Raw genomic sequence first — 14,910 nt, 5'->3', positions numbered from 1 at the left:
ATGGAAAATGCTTTGGGTGATTCTAAAGTGAGGCCGTATAGAAGAGCGGCATTCTGCCAAATGGAGCAGGCTTAGGGGCAACAGAAAAGCAAGTGATTACTGTCTTTAGTACCATTCCAGCAAAAGCTGCAGTGTTGAGGGACTGGGATATGGCGGCATAGTTCAAGAACTCAATCTTGAAGCCATCCCACCATCTGAAAATAGCAAATAGACCCATGATCTCTTGAAGTTGGTGGAATTATTTTCCGCAACTTGAGGCTCCAACTCAAGGTGTTTTAGCTGTCATTTGGGGTTGAAACTTGCTGTCTTGCCTATCTAAGACCTTCTTAACATAGTGATGCCATTAAAACTATTAAAAAGAAAGTGTAAATGTGAGTTTCACTTTGGACCCCAAGTTGGAAACAGCTATGCTGAAGTGAAACCCCAAAATACCTTATTGTGTACATCATTAAATCAATACATCATATTATTAATGCTCAAAGTTTAAAGTTCCAACAAATTTAATACAATATATATGTTCATAGTTCAAATCAGAAAGATCAAATGAACAACATTTCAGCAGAATTTTTTGAATTTTTTTTTTTTTTTTTTTTTTTTTTTTTTGAGAATGGGGATTGCCTTCTAGTAGATTAGCTTGGAAATGAGTGAAGTTCTAGTAAATGTATTGTATAAGTGTTAGTGATCCTCACAATTACTGCTCCAACCAAGAATCCAGAGAAGAATTGGCTGAAAATAGGTGAGGCATAAGTGGTACTAAGTGAAGGGAAGAAACTGGTGAAACTCTTAATCGTGTTAAAGGTCTCTTAAAGGGTTGAGTTCGTTCTTGGCTTTGGTCGAACGGAGATCTCAATTCACTACTTCCCTGTATCGCCCATCATCTCATGTGGCCAAATGGAAAAAGTGAGATATCTTGCATGTTCTCAAGCTATGAGTCGAGGTGGAGAAGGAAAGACTTGGGGGGGGGGGTGTGTGTGAAAGGTTTAGGGCTTGTTAATCGTCACATTGTGATGGCATGTTGAAGAATATGGCCTTTGAACTAGACAAGACGGAGCCAGGGCACAACATGGCTAGCAGTTCTGACAAGGTTTCAAGCAGAGGCTGTTATGGAGGAGCCAAAGGTAGAGGCTAACTAAATACGGTGTCTTGTAGAGGAGTATAGAGGAGTGGGGGGAAGGAGGCCCAAATGTGGGTGAGAAATGGGAATGAATGGGAGAGAGGGAGGGGTCCAGGATCCAAGAATGATGGAGGTAGGAATAGACCCAATTGACCTATATTGAGTTGTCTTCAGAAGAGACTTTTTGAACTCAAGAAGGCTTGCCATGTGTTGTAATCTCAAATTCTATAGATTAAGCAGTAATGGAAGGCTGACTATGGGGGTCTAGCAATCTAGAGGCATCTTTACCTTTCTAAAGGAAGGAACAAGAGAAGGATTAGATAGTTGTGATGATGAACTTGGGAAGAGAGCAGAATCCAATACCAAATGAGTTATAAGAAGATAGATTTGGTAATGTGAACCAAATTTCTAGGGTTTACCTTGTAATGATGTTGCCCTAGATTTAGTTTCACTCAAGAATCCTCTCTTGGTGAGTCAGCAGTCTTATATGAGATTTCTTAGAGGAGTTAGGGTATAAAGTAACAGAACAGTACCCAAGGAATGTTCGGCCAGGCTGGGGTTGAAGGACTATGGGTTTCACGGATTAATACTATGCTGTAATTGTGTTTCCTGGTCTGAATTTCAGTCTAGGTTTAAGCTTCAGGGATTTAAGATGTTAGGAAGAAGGGTAGGATGGTTCGGCTGCGAGTTTCAGGTTAGGTTTTATAAGTTAGGGCTTAGGGAATGCTGCTTTCATTTTCAGTTAGGCCTGGGAAGGAGCTGTTGTTGCTATTTTATAGTTTCAAATTAACCCTAGCTGGTTTAGGTCAGTCCTATTTGTTTAGGATATGTTTGAAGAGTCCTAAAGAGTTTGGGATTCTTGGATTGGGGCAGGTTTGGGGTTGGGTGCAGGAAAGGGGGTGGGGAAGCTAATCCTAAGAGGGTGTGTTAATTGGAGTTGGGGTTGGGATATAGGGGTCTCTAGGGTTAGGTAAAATGTTGCTGTTAGAATTTTAGGATCCTGTAACCAGCCCAATAATTTGAAGAGAAGAAAAAGAGAGAGAGCTTGTGTGTGTTTTGAGGCTTTCCCTTAATACTTTATTTATAATATAAAATCAAATCTTAAGTTTAGGAAAACTTTCCTACACTAAATTATAGAAAAAGCAAAATTACATATTGCATAAAATCTCTCAAATTTACTTAAAATGACACTATCCTAGGGACATTACTTGTCAACCAAGCAATAAGAAAATTACAAGGTAATCAAAATAGAAAATAACCAAAATAGAAACCTAAGCTAAAATAGGAAGTGAAATATTAATACTCCCCTTGAAGCTGGAGTATACATAGCAATGACCTTGAACAACAAGGACATATCAAGAAATTTTATTACACTTGAGCATATCAAGCAATAATAGATGCCGATAGACACCGAAAGAACTTTACCTTGAAATAATCAGGAACCACTTAAGTAAACAATATTCATGTCAAATGAACCATCCAACAGCGAGAATAATAGGCAATGGTGAAGTTGAACCATGTCCATAAGTATAGCAGCTACAATAATTTGAAGGACATTATCCAAATAATGTCAGTAGTAGGGAAGAATCTCCACACAATAAGATAAAATGTGCTTGATTGACGCGATGCACACAATAAGTTTGGAGACCATTGGTTACCTCTAAGATGAAGTTCTCCAAGAATCAATCGAAACGCTGCTTGATTGACGCAATGCATGCAATAATCAAGCAAGGACCACCCCCAGATGACGAAAAAATAGCAAGAACCACCAACATTGAGGGAAGATAAGCTCTGGAAACAACTCTTGAAACTTCGGAAAAATGAGCTGAAAGTTCGTCAAAACCAGGCATTTATAGGCAATAAATTGGCAAAATATCGCCGATAAAACGAATCAAACTCAAAATATCGCCCAACGGAGTGGTCAAAATATTGGCAGAATATCGACGATTTATTGGCGACATTTAGGGATGTTGGTTTTGCCCCCATTTTTGTGTTGCTAGTTACTGAAACACCGAAATATTACCAAGTTTTGGCAATTTTTCATACCATGGTGGAGGGTAGGGGATGAGCTAGGGTTGAAGGGGGAGGATACTTAAGGCGTCGCAGGGTTTAGAGTGGGATTGGGGCGGTTTGTGATGGAGGGGAAGGGTGGTGGAGACTAATGTGGGTTTGGGGAAAGGGAGAAGTGGGGGTGGTAAGGGAGGGGGAGGGGCTACACTTGGAATTGGTTGTAGGCTGCTATAATTGTTGAATTGCTGTTTGAGCTTTGAAGAACAATGCTGGAATCTGAAGAAGTCCTAATGCTGTTGTGGCCTCTCAAGAAGACCACAACTTAGATTTCCTCCAAACTCAAATATTCATTCAATTCAACTTGTTCAATACAAAATAATTTATTTATACCCTCCGAAAAGAAATCATAAAAAACCAATTAGAACTTTAATTGGCTATCCAATTCTAACTCAAACTACTAATTGACTAGGATTGAACTTGCACAAGGAACCTTCACAACTTACTCTAGAGGACTCCAGAGTAGATGTTGGTTCCTTGCAAGGACTGGGACAACTCTACTGGACTCCCTTCACAAACTAGGGATCCAACACAAACAAGGACTCTTCAATTGCTTGCAAAATATAGACTCAAATAAAAGAAAATAAAAATAATATGAACATACAAATAAGAAAACTAAAATATATACAGGGTCCAGAAAACAAATTGGACTCAATGGGACCTAGACCTAGACAGCACGAAAATAGGCAAAATTACCAAAAGCCACCTGGTTCGAATTAGGGGTCCTAGGGTTTTGGGAAGCAACACTAGGCCCTGTGAAACTCTTGGAAACATTTTACATCATTTAGCATAGGTGTTCCTGTATTTAAATTGTTTCTTCCTTTAGAAAACATAAAATGTCTTTTGTCTCTTTATTTTTATTGTATTTCATACCTTTCTTTGGGTTAGGGATCCATTTAGCCGAGTAGCCGACCCCATGCAAAGCACAATAATTTAGTTTTGGACCCAATGTAGCTTATGTATACCATATCCTGGTGTATACTTCATCTAATATCATAGATTTGTCTGATTCACTAGGAGTTTGCTATTTTCTATGCATGTTTGCAAGACTTCAGTCGAATGCCCTTCATGTTGTTGCCTTACTAATCAGTCTCATTTCTTGGCTCCAAATCCCATTTAGGTTTCCTGCTTCTCTCTTCTTCCAAAGTTTTTGATTGTGTTTGCTCTGTCCATGTTAATAAACCTACTAGGTAAACACTCGAATGCCTTTTCCCAGGATATACTTCCTCCACATGTAGTCATAACTCATAATCAAGGTTTGAAATTTCTCCCATATTGGTGACCAAAATTCTGAAATTTCAATGAAAGTTCAGAATCTTCTTTTAAGATGTAGGGTCCTGCCACCCTGATTTCGGTGCCCAGTCTAATTTGAGTCTAATAAACACCCTAGGAGTGTTGTTTTTGCCTAAAATCCAACCAAAAGTGGTGTTCTTTATTGGCACATGCCCGGCTGAATGTGGGCGAAAGATATCTGGAACATGAATGTTAACCAATGTAAATATGCAAATGATGCAAGAGAATACCGAGATCTTCATTAAAATGCAAGAAAAAAAAAATACAACAACTAAAATTCATTATACAACTATACAAGTAGTCAAGCACAACTATACAAGTGTAGAAGTCAGAAGTTAGTACAACTTGTACTAAAACATTATAAACGTATAACATAACGATATCCGAATGAATTACATATTACAATCACATGAAACCTATAAATAGGAATAACCTAATACTAGTAGTGGCTACTATGCTATTGGTGGCTCCATCGTCTCAATAGCAAGATGATTGCCTCGATGTATCCATCCCATGGGCCGAGTGGTATTGTGCTTGTATGATTCTCTCCTCTGATCACTAGACATACACATCCCATGGCATGTTCCCCCTATGGTTGTTAATGTAGTCAACCACTACAGCTTTGTAGGTTTTGTCATCCACATGCCTAAGATATCCTATTTGAGGGAACATGCAATATGCATGTGGAGAAGAGATGGCTATGGTACCTAGTGGTGGTTGAACGCTGAAGATGGACTCCATAAATGCTTGTGGCCCTTAGCAAGGATCTGCATAAGTAGCACCTTGGTATCCATATACCGTCTTGTCAAGGCCTAGAGGATAAGTCCGAGTGTGTTCCATTGGTGTGTGATAATTGGGAGGGTTACCATAAGGTCCATAAACATAAGCCCCAGAAGTAGATGCAACACTCTCTATATTATTGTTGTGGGACTACGAATCTATGGGTTTCTAGTATCTAGATCCTCTAAGTGTGGAGCCTTTGGACTCATCCAAGCTAATGGATCCCATCGAGCTTGCCAAGCTGCCCACATCCATAGGATGGTAAGACTGGTATGATGAGGTGTCATCCTCATATCCATGTCAATGTTGTTTCCCCTTCCCCCTCCGGCTATAGGTTGTAGGACGACCACCAGATGTATCCCCACCATGATTTGCATCTTGTGTGGCATGGGTGAAGTGACCCTCCCTAGTGTATCTCGAGGGGGGGGGGGAACTGTCTCTAGTAGTGGAATTGCCATATGCCCTACAAGTGCTTCTCCACCACCACAACCATCGTCATTATCATCACCATCATAATCCCCATCGTTAGCATCATATGCTGCCTTACCGTCATCCCACCATTCCCATCATCACCACCCCCATCATCATCATCATCCCCACCATTCCCATCATCACCACCCCCATCATCACCACCCCCATCATCATCATTATCATCCCCATGTTGAGTCTGACTAGGAGCGAGGGTCTCATCTAGATCTTGCGCCGTTGCACGCATGTGGAAGGCACAAACTCATCGTTGTGCGTAGCTAGGGCCATCGCCCAATCATTATCCACAAAACAACTGCCTCCTGTGGGTGTGCTTGCCTCCCTACAGATGCCATGAATGGATCGACATCAACCCCTACATGACGAGCAATCTCTCTGTCTGGCCTCCCTCAAGGCTGGTCCAACACGGGTTCATCCCTATCCCTCACCCAATCAATGAGAGTCATCAGAGCCACTAAGTAGAGGATGAGGCCCGAATTACTAGAGGAGGCTCCGATGACTCCCAAATCTAGAAAATTATGAGATTTTTGGAAATTTTATCAAACGATATTGTGCCTTCAGTAATAACAAGATTTACTTTTGTAATCTGACTTGGTTTCCAAACTTCACAAAAGGAGGAAGAAGAGGTAATGGTAAAAGAGGGTGCAAAAGCATCAGTGGGCCAGAGGGAAGAGACATTGGTAGATGTGAGCACTAGTGAAACTGGTTGCGAGTAAGCTTCGACGGGAGGAAGTTTTGGGTGGTTACAAACCAGAGAGCACATAAACAATTTTACATAGTGGGTGTGGTTACAGAGTGAAATCTAGCAAGATCTTTCTCATGTTTAGTTGCCAACAACCCACATAGAGGTGGTTGCTGGAATCAGACAAGGATGGTAGTGAATCTGGAGGAAACTGAGGGTTGGGATCTAAAGAAAGGAGAGGAAGAAGACAAGGGTTGGACTGCTGGTGCTGGTCCAAACATTGTTCAAGCCGGTTAGACCCTTGACCATGGGTCAGCTTTGTAGTTAGGCTAGGAAATTAAGATGGGGGAGTGGGCCTTTAAAAGCCGCACCAACCTGAAAAAAACACAGCCCTTTTACCTGGTTATGGGCTGAAGCTTCATGACCCAAGTCATGGGCCTAATACAGGTTATAACTGTAGGCCCATGTCAACCGTTGGGTTAAATGGTACTCAACCTGGGGCCCAAAAACAAAATGGCTGAACAGGGTCATTTATGGGAATTCATTGATCCTTCTTCTTCCGCAAGGTACAACCTCTTTGCGAAATTTGGCGAAATTTCGTTGAATTTCGGCCGTTTTGGTGAATGGTGAACCAAAATGGCTGGTGAAAATGAATTTTCCCAAAATCGCCGATTTTCCGGTTAACTAGCGAAATGCACCAAAAATTGCCTTTGGACGTCACCGGATCTCTCGCTTTTGTTCGAATCCTCGAATCAAACTGAACCCTTACCATTTCTGTAGAGAACAATGATGGAGAGAATATTGAAATAGACAATAAATGCATCATTTTAGTGTTTAGAGAGAAAAGAAGTGAGAGGAGAGACTAAGGAGAGCTCGTTGAGTTCACAGTTGCTAGAGATGGTGGTTGTCATTGCCCATGACGATGGCTTTGAGCCTTTGATGCAGATCGTCGGAAACAGGAAACACCTTGCAACTTTGTGAGAAGAAATGAGAAGAAATGAAAGAATGAGTCTGAGACTCTGAATAACGCTGAGCTTTGTTGACCACACACGTGGTAAAGCATTTAATGATGAGGGATGATGGCTCGCCTTACCCTTACCACCTTACATAGGTAATTAATAGGGGCAATTAAAGATTTTTTACAGCTGTACACCAAAGCAATTAATTATTTTTATTATGGTTTTCTCCTTTTTGGACGAAATTAAACTCAAAAGTCAGCGAAATCTCGCACCATTTTGCTGGTTTCGGCAACCAGCGAACCGGCGAGGTTTGCCGAGATTTCACACCTTGTTCTTCCGATCTTCCCCCATTGTGTTGAGCAAGCATGTGAATTCAAAATAGAGAGGGCCGAGGGCGGTGCCGGAGGAGCTTTGTTTAGATTCCGACCATAGTGGGAGATCTCGCTCTCGAGTGAGATCTCGCCACTCCAAAATAGAAAGATCTCGACCGAGATGGCAAGATCTCGGTTGAGATCTACCAAAATTTTGGCGTAATCTCGGTGACCCATCTCGGTGGGTTTTAGGGCCCCGGTTGGGCTGAAATTTGGTATTTCATCTATTTAAGGCCTTTTGAACACATTGGTGGCCTTAGAATTGTGAGAAAATAACCCTAACTATGTCTTCTAAGTCAACCCTATGTGTAAAACCAAAATGTAGAGATATCAAGTAATTCATGTTATCAATTATAAAGTATTAAATACATTACACATCAAACTATCAAAGAACTTAAATGGCTTCAAAATTTTACAACCATAACAAATTTTAGACTTTTAGTAAGTCATAAATCATAATCCATAAGTTCACAATCACAATCACAAGAGTATGTGAGTAATAAGATTACAAGACTACAAGACAAAGAAGAGTATCACTCAAAGATTCTCGCATCAACTGATTCTGAATGGTGGCCACATATGACTCCCAAGTCAACTCATCACTATAGTATGTCACATATAGGTTTAAATGTCACATTAAATTGGTTTCCATGAAAGTTAGATCAAAGCTTGTGGATCAACATATATTTACTCTAAACTCACACACCCATTGTAGAATATTCTATTTGAAAAAAATTCAAAGTTGGGGGAAAATCTTACCTTTGTTGTAGATCTAGTTGAAATAGGCTTGAATGATGATAATTTGATGTTGTAGATGTCTTAAAGATGTTTAGAAGTTGAATCCCCAACAAATTCCGACAAAAAATCAAGTTTCTGGCAATTTTTTATGGTTGCAGCGAGAGAGAGGCGAGATATGGCGAGATCTCGGCGAGATATGGTGAGATCTTGGAGAAATGTGGCGAGATCTCCCATCTCGCAGATCTCCCCTCTCCTCTTGTCTCGCTATGTCAAAATAGCGAGATATCTCGCGAGATCTCCCACCATGATTCCGACTACTGTGGTGTGGTTTAGCTTTGTAGAAGACAACCCCGGAGGAACTGCGAGCAACAGAGACTTAACCATGGTTCCTATTTACGAGGAAACTTCCAACATCAACCTCAATACCAGAATCCGGGCAGATATAGCCTCTAAAGTACGTTGTTCTTACTCGTTCTGCGATTCCTTTTGGTACTGGCAGCGTTGAACTTGGAGACGCCATTTATAATCCCAGAAAACCGCACTTCGAGGCTTGCAGGGTTTGTGAATGTTGGGTTGGTTTGCATCAACCCGGCTATGGTGTTTGGTGAAATGCTTAAGGGGTACTGACGAGCAGCGTTCTGATCCTTTGAGAAGACCATGTGTTCTGTTTGGGATATTTTTGAAACTCCTTGGATCTGTTTTCTCAGTGGATTCGTTGGCTGTGGGAGTTGTAAGGAAGGTGCTGTCGGATATTGGGGATAGTGGATACAACACTGCCATTCTTTGGAACCAAAACCTGCCAAGTGAGGGACTCTGCAGGAAATTACTATGTCCACTGGCTGGTTCAATTTAAAACTGATGGGCGACTAGTTGAGTTAAAATCGTATTGTGCATATGCAGCTGACCGTTGTAGGAGTTAACTGCAGTACAGATTCTGGACTCAGTGACAGTGAGGCTTTATTTGACAATACAATTATAGCTACCGTTAGTTAGTATAATGACCTCCATACTGCACCACTAGGGACTAAGGAAACATATTGGATCCCTGCTGTTTGCGGTTGAAGAGGGCACTGAGAGGGAAATTTCTGTGGCTTTGGTGAAAAGTGCGAAGAACAGACCTTTGCAGGCCATTCAACTATGTAATGGTATTAGACAGCACATGTGTCTTTGGAAATGGACCTGCAATTGGACCTCTGTGAATGTAGCCGAAATGGCTTGGCTGTGGCAAGCATGTGAAGACCAAAGGTTTAATTTTCCTTCACCTTGAGGACAAGGTGAATTTCGAGGGGGGCCCTTGGGATGACGACAAGTGGAAGAAAGAGTGGGGGAGAGTTAACATAACTAACACATGATGGGTTATAAATAGATGGAAATTGAGAGGAGAGGTTATTGGTTATTTTGTGTATGGCCGTGGACGGCATTTGGGAGGTGTAAAGGGTGAGTGGCACCATCAAAACCGTTGTTATCTTGTTCCTTATTGTTCTAGTAATGAAATCTTGTTAATTTTTGAGACATGGGTTCCTAACAATTCAAAGCCTTGGGATCCAATTCGAACAACCTAGGAGTCATGATGATCCCAAATAAAGCAAGTGCAACAAAGAATACGCGGTGGATCAGGAAATAACGAGGTGGGAGGGAACAAGATACAGGATAAGGAATACCTCCTTGTAAAATGGATGAAGGCATGCGATCTATGAGAGCCTGCAGCCAGAGCAGCGTCAGCCCAGAAAATTTTAGTCTTTTAGGAACCTTCAGTTTAAACATCAAGGACTGGGTTGACCTCCATCATGTGGTGGTTATTCCTTTCTGCTACACCATTTTGCTGTGGTGTGTTATAAGCATACCTTTTGGGTCATAAACTTAGAAAATGGGGTTGAGAAGTGAACAATATTAATGCATTGATCAAGCACTAACCCCAGAGTAAGATGAAGTGAAAGACAGTGAAGAATTTAGATGAATGTAGTCCAGGTTTTATAAAGTTTACTTACTCAAACAATGAGCTTGATAATGTATTTATAATAACCAAAGAGATTTGCAACTTAAAACTGGCTTTTAGTAATTCTGCCAACTAATACCCAAAACACCACTCACTAATCAACTACAAACTAAGACCAACGGAACATAACAATAAAACTGAGATTGTACTTGACAGACTTCTGGCCTTACATTATATTTGGGGAAGAAAAAAAGAAGAATTATACTACAGATCAGCGTTGCTATTACTCACATAGTAGATGCTTACAACAAATTGTTTGTTGATGTCTCGGCTTCCGGATTTGATGAAGAATGGTTCAACCTTATTTGAAGATACTGGATCCTTGATGATATCATATGGTACAAAGTTCCAGTCAGATCATTTTGCTTGTATTTTGTTCCTATGTAAAGGATATATAGTTCTCTTTTCTGTTCTTCTGGTGAAGTATGAAGTATCAACTCATCATTTTTCTGGCAGACCCGGCTTTAGCTTAATGCTAATGAAATCCTTTTGTTTGTAATAATTTATTTTTCAATGCAGTGGAGCTTCTGTTATATTCTCCAGACAGTCCAGAAGTGGATTGGTCACAGTTTTTTTTGTGGATGATGGCTGTTGGAACTGTTATCTTGGCATCTATTTGGTCTGATTTCATTGCTTGTGGACCAAAGGATGATCCCTGTGATGAGTTGACACCAAAGGTACCATTTGTTTGCTATATCAGATATTGATGTGGAGAGTTTTTCTTATTCTTTAGTTTTCCTTCCAAAGTTCATTATGGTTACTGATATGTGCGATTATTTTGAAACATTCTGTTTAGGATTTCTTATTGTACTAGTCCCACTTTATATTTGTCTTCTTCTTGTCATATTATTAATATAAATAAAGGCCTACGATGTCAATTAGACATAAGTTAGGATTGCTCAAACCATTCAACGTGGTATCAAAGCCACAAATCTGACCTACAGATCTAGCAAATCCTTGGAAAATTTTCCTCAAGCCCCACCACTCCTCTTCCTGCCTTCCACTCTCTTTCACATCTCTTGCCATTTCTCTGTCTACTACTCACATCTCATGCCATTGTTCTTCACTTCCTTCAATGCCAAGAAAATTAAGATTGAGCAATTCCATCAATTAACTAAAGAAAAATTGCTACAAAAACAAAATAAAAAAACTACACTAAGCAAAAAGTACTAGGACTTTCTAAAGTACACTAAGTAAGAATGTGCATTGAAAAATAAGATAAATAACTTCTAAGTCAAGCTACTGCATGCCTAAAAGCATTAGAAATAACTCGATTTCCTAGAGTTATCAGTGAGCATTTTGAGTTCATAAAATATTATCGTCATTGTAAATTAGATTTTTGCTTCATTGGCTGTGCATAATTAGGTACTGGGTTTTAGTAACAGATAATTTGATCCAAATTGTTATTTTCATTAAAAATTTTGTTATTGTATATCAGATGCAATTGATGTATTATATTTATCTCTACTTTTAATTGATTAGGGATCTTCAAATGCCAAAACAGCTGATTCTGAGGGAGAAATCCTTGATATTAATGTGAAGGGTGCTGTAATATTTGTCGTATCAGCGTCTACATTTCTATTGCTACTCTTCTACTTTATCTCGTCCTGGTTCATCTGGGTGGTGATCGTGATTTTCTGCATTGGTAGTTCTGAGGTACACATGTTTTCCTGGACTCTTTTGTCATATTTTGTGAGAGAAACTAGTAGTGATTGCATAAAAATAAATCTCACAGCACAGGTAATTGAAATGTTGTCAATGCTTTGTAATGCATTAATAGTTCTGTCAATATGTACGTAAATTCTAGCATGAGCGCTGTAAAATTGTATTACAAGTTTAAACAAATGTACAGAATAGAAACAAGTGGAAATGGATGTGGATGTGGGCTAAAATTGTATTCGAACGCGGATGTGGGCTAAATAAATCAATGGACAGGCTTGGTGCTATTTCCAATAGCAGCGGAAGTGAAGACCCCGTTCTAAATGATATGAATAAAAACATTCATCATTGGAGTGATAATGACAGTTCTAGTTGTAGTAATGTTGATCATTTATTCGATGTCAGAGATATTTGGAGTTTTATCTCTGATGACACTTTCTAAGTTCGGGATAGTAATGGGAGCAGTTATTCTATATATTTGGATATTGAAAATGAAATTTTTGAGATTGACAATGATCATTCTTTTCTGAATGAACTAGAAAGTTTTTTTTTCTAGTTATCGGAATTCTAATTATCTTAATAATAGGTCTAAGAGTGACAGTAACAATCAATACTACGATCGTTACATCTATGATACTAAATATAGTTGGAATAATCACATTAATAGTTCCATTGAAAATTATCTTCGTTCTGAAATCAGTATTGATAGTTATAGCTCCATTTCAAGTGGTAGTGACAATTACAATGATAGTTACATTTCTAGTTATATTTGTAGTGAAAGTGGGCGTTATAGTATAAGTATAAGAACTAGCACTAGCACGAACGGCAGTGATTTCAATATAAATATAAGAGAAGGATATGATGATATCGATATAAATAAAAAATACAGGCATTTGTGGGTTCAATGTGAAAGTTGTTATGGATTAAATTATAAGAAATTTTTTAAGGCAAAAATGAATATTTGTGAACAATGTGGATATCATTTGAAAATGAGTAGTTCAGATAGAATCGAACTTTCGATTGACCCGGGTACTTGGGATCCTATGGATGAAGACATGGTCTCTATGGACCCCATTGAATTTCATTCAGAGGAGGAACCTTATAGAGAGCGTATCGATTCTTATCAACGAAAGACAGGGTTAACTGAGGCTGTTCAAACAGGCATAGGTCAACTAAATGGTATTCCCGTAGCAATTGGGGTTATGGATTTTCAGTTCATGGGGGGTAGTATGGGATCCGTAGTAGGCGAGAAAATCACCCGTTTGATCGAGTATGCTACTAATAGATCTTTACCTCTTATTATAGTGTGTGCTTCCGGAGGAGCACGCATGCAAGAAGGGAGTTTGAGCTTGATGCAAATGGCTAAAATATCTTCTGCTTTATATAATTATCAATCAAATAAAAAATTATTCTATGTATCAATCCTTACATCTCCCACAACCGGTGGGGTGACAGCAAGTTTTGGTATGTTAGGAGATATTATTATTGCCGAACCAAATGCCTACATTGCATTTGCGGGTAAAAGAGTAATTGAACAAACATTGAATAAGACAGTACCTGATGGTTCACAAGCGGCTGAGTATTTATTCCAAAAGGGCTTATTCGATCCAATCGTACCGCGTAATCTTTTAAAAGATGTTCTGAGTGAGTTATTTCAGCTCCACGGTTTCTTTCCCGTGAATCAAACTTCAATCAATCAAGTAGAGCATTAAGTTCAGTTATTTTATTGTGACAAACAATTATTTAGTTTATCGGAATGATAAAATCATAAGAAGAATAGGACTTTCTTTGGTGACAAAAAATAGAATTCTAGGAATAAGTTTCGGATAATTCCTTTTTCTTACAGATCCATTTTTTTTTACCTATATTCATGATTAGTAATCGGAAACCTCTATTAAAAAGGTAAAAAAGGGGAAAAATGGGAAAAATTTATATAAAATTTTTTTGAGGATGAAGGAAAAAAAATTTTTTTTTTTTTTTTTGGGTAAATGCCAGTCAAAAGAAAGAAACCAAGACAAAAACAAAAATAGCATAGGCAAATATCCCATTTATTTCAGTCATTTTATCTTGGGACAATCTCCCATTGTGCTCTATCTGCAACCCACAAACAGTGTGAATCGAAACAATGGCCACAACGCTGCACCTTGTCCATTTAGGTTTATCAATGGCCATTTACTGGTACCACCTTCATCTGCATAGGCTTAATAAATGAGCCTTCCAAGCAACTGTAGTTAATACAGCACAACTAGAAATAAACAAATGAAATACTGCATCCTCTTTCCTTTAAGAGAATGAATGAATGGTTTTTCCCAAATAAGGGGGCTGATCAGTGATCATTTGAGTAAAAATGGGCTTATTAAGCTGTCATTCTGCATCATTTTTTAAAATTATATTAAAAGAATGGGTGCAAATCTCGGGTCAATCGATTTCCTGGGTTGAATAACCCAATCTTGTAACTGTTGAGCTCATAGTTATCAAGGCAATCATGGCATTGGAGACGGTACAAAAATCCTAGGTCCATTAAGGCAGCAATCCAACTGCCAGTCTTCCAAGGAGCTAGAATGCCAGGTGCTGCTATGGCGATGCTTGATAACTAGGGTTATGCTAGTTTACGTGCATGGCTTATTTATGTTTTGACTCATCAATATTTGTTTTTCAGGGAACTTGCGCTTGCATAGTAACTCTGATTCGGAGGTATACCTAAGAGGATATATTTTGTACTGAACTTGTAGATAGTTCATTATATTCTTTCCTAGGTACTTTTC

The 14,910-nt window shown here is 39.1% G+C and overlaps 1 protein-coding gene across 2 annotated transcripts in view; it reads left to right on the top strand.

The window, feature by feature from the left end:
* Window positions 1-14,910, top strand: part of LOC149018987 (signal peptide peptidase-like 2) — a 109,124-nt gene that overhangs the window by 39,575 nt on the left and 54,639 nt on the right. For both annotated transcript variants that reach the window (XM_089153079.1, XM_089153080.1), the window contains exons 5-7: window positions 11,006-11,163; window positions 11,969-12,142; window positions 14,805-14,839. In XM_089153079.1, the coding sequence (XP_089009205.1) occupies window positions 11,006-11,163; window positions 11,969-12,142; window positions 14,805-14,839 (367 nt within the window). The remainder of the gene's footprint in view (window positions 1-11,005; window positions 11,164-11,968; window positions 12,143-14,804; window positions 14,840-14,910) is intronic.

The sequence above is a fragment of the Hakea prostrata genome, chromosome 4 (assembly GCF_041222555.1).
Source record: "Hakea prostrata isolate BN-2017 chromosome 4, UWA_Hpros_2, whole genome shotgun sequence".
Taxonomy (NCBI): domain Eukaryota; kingdom Viridiplantae; phylum Streptophyta; class Magnoliopsida; order Proteales; family Proteaceae; genus Hakea; species Hakea prostrata.
This window is presented reverse-complemented; position numbering and strand designations above follow the sequence as displayed.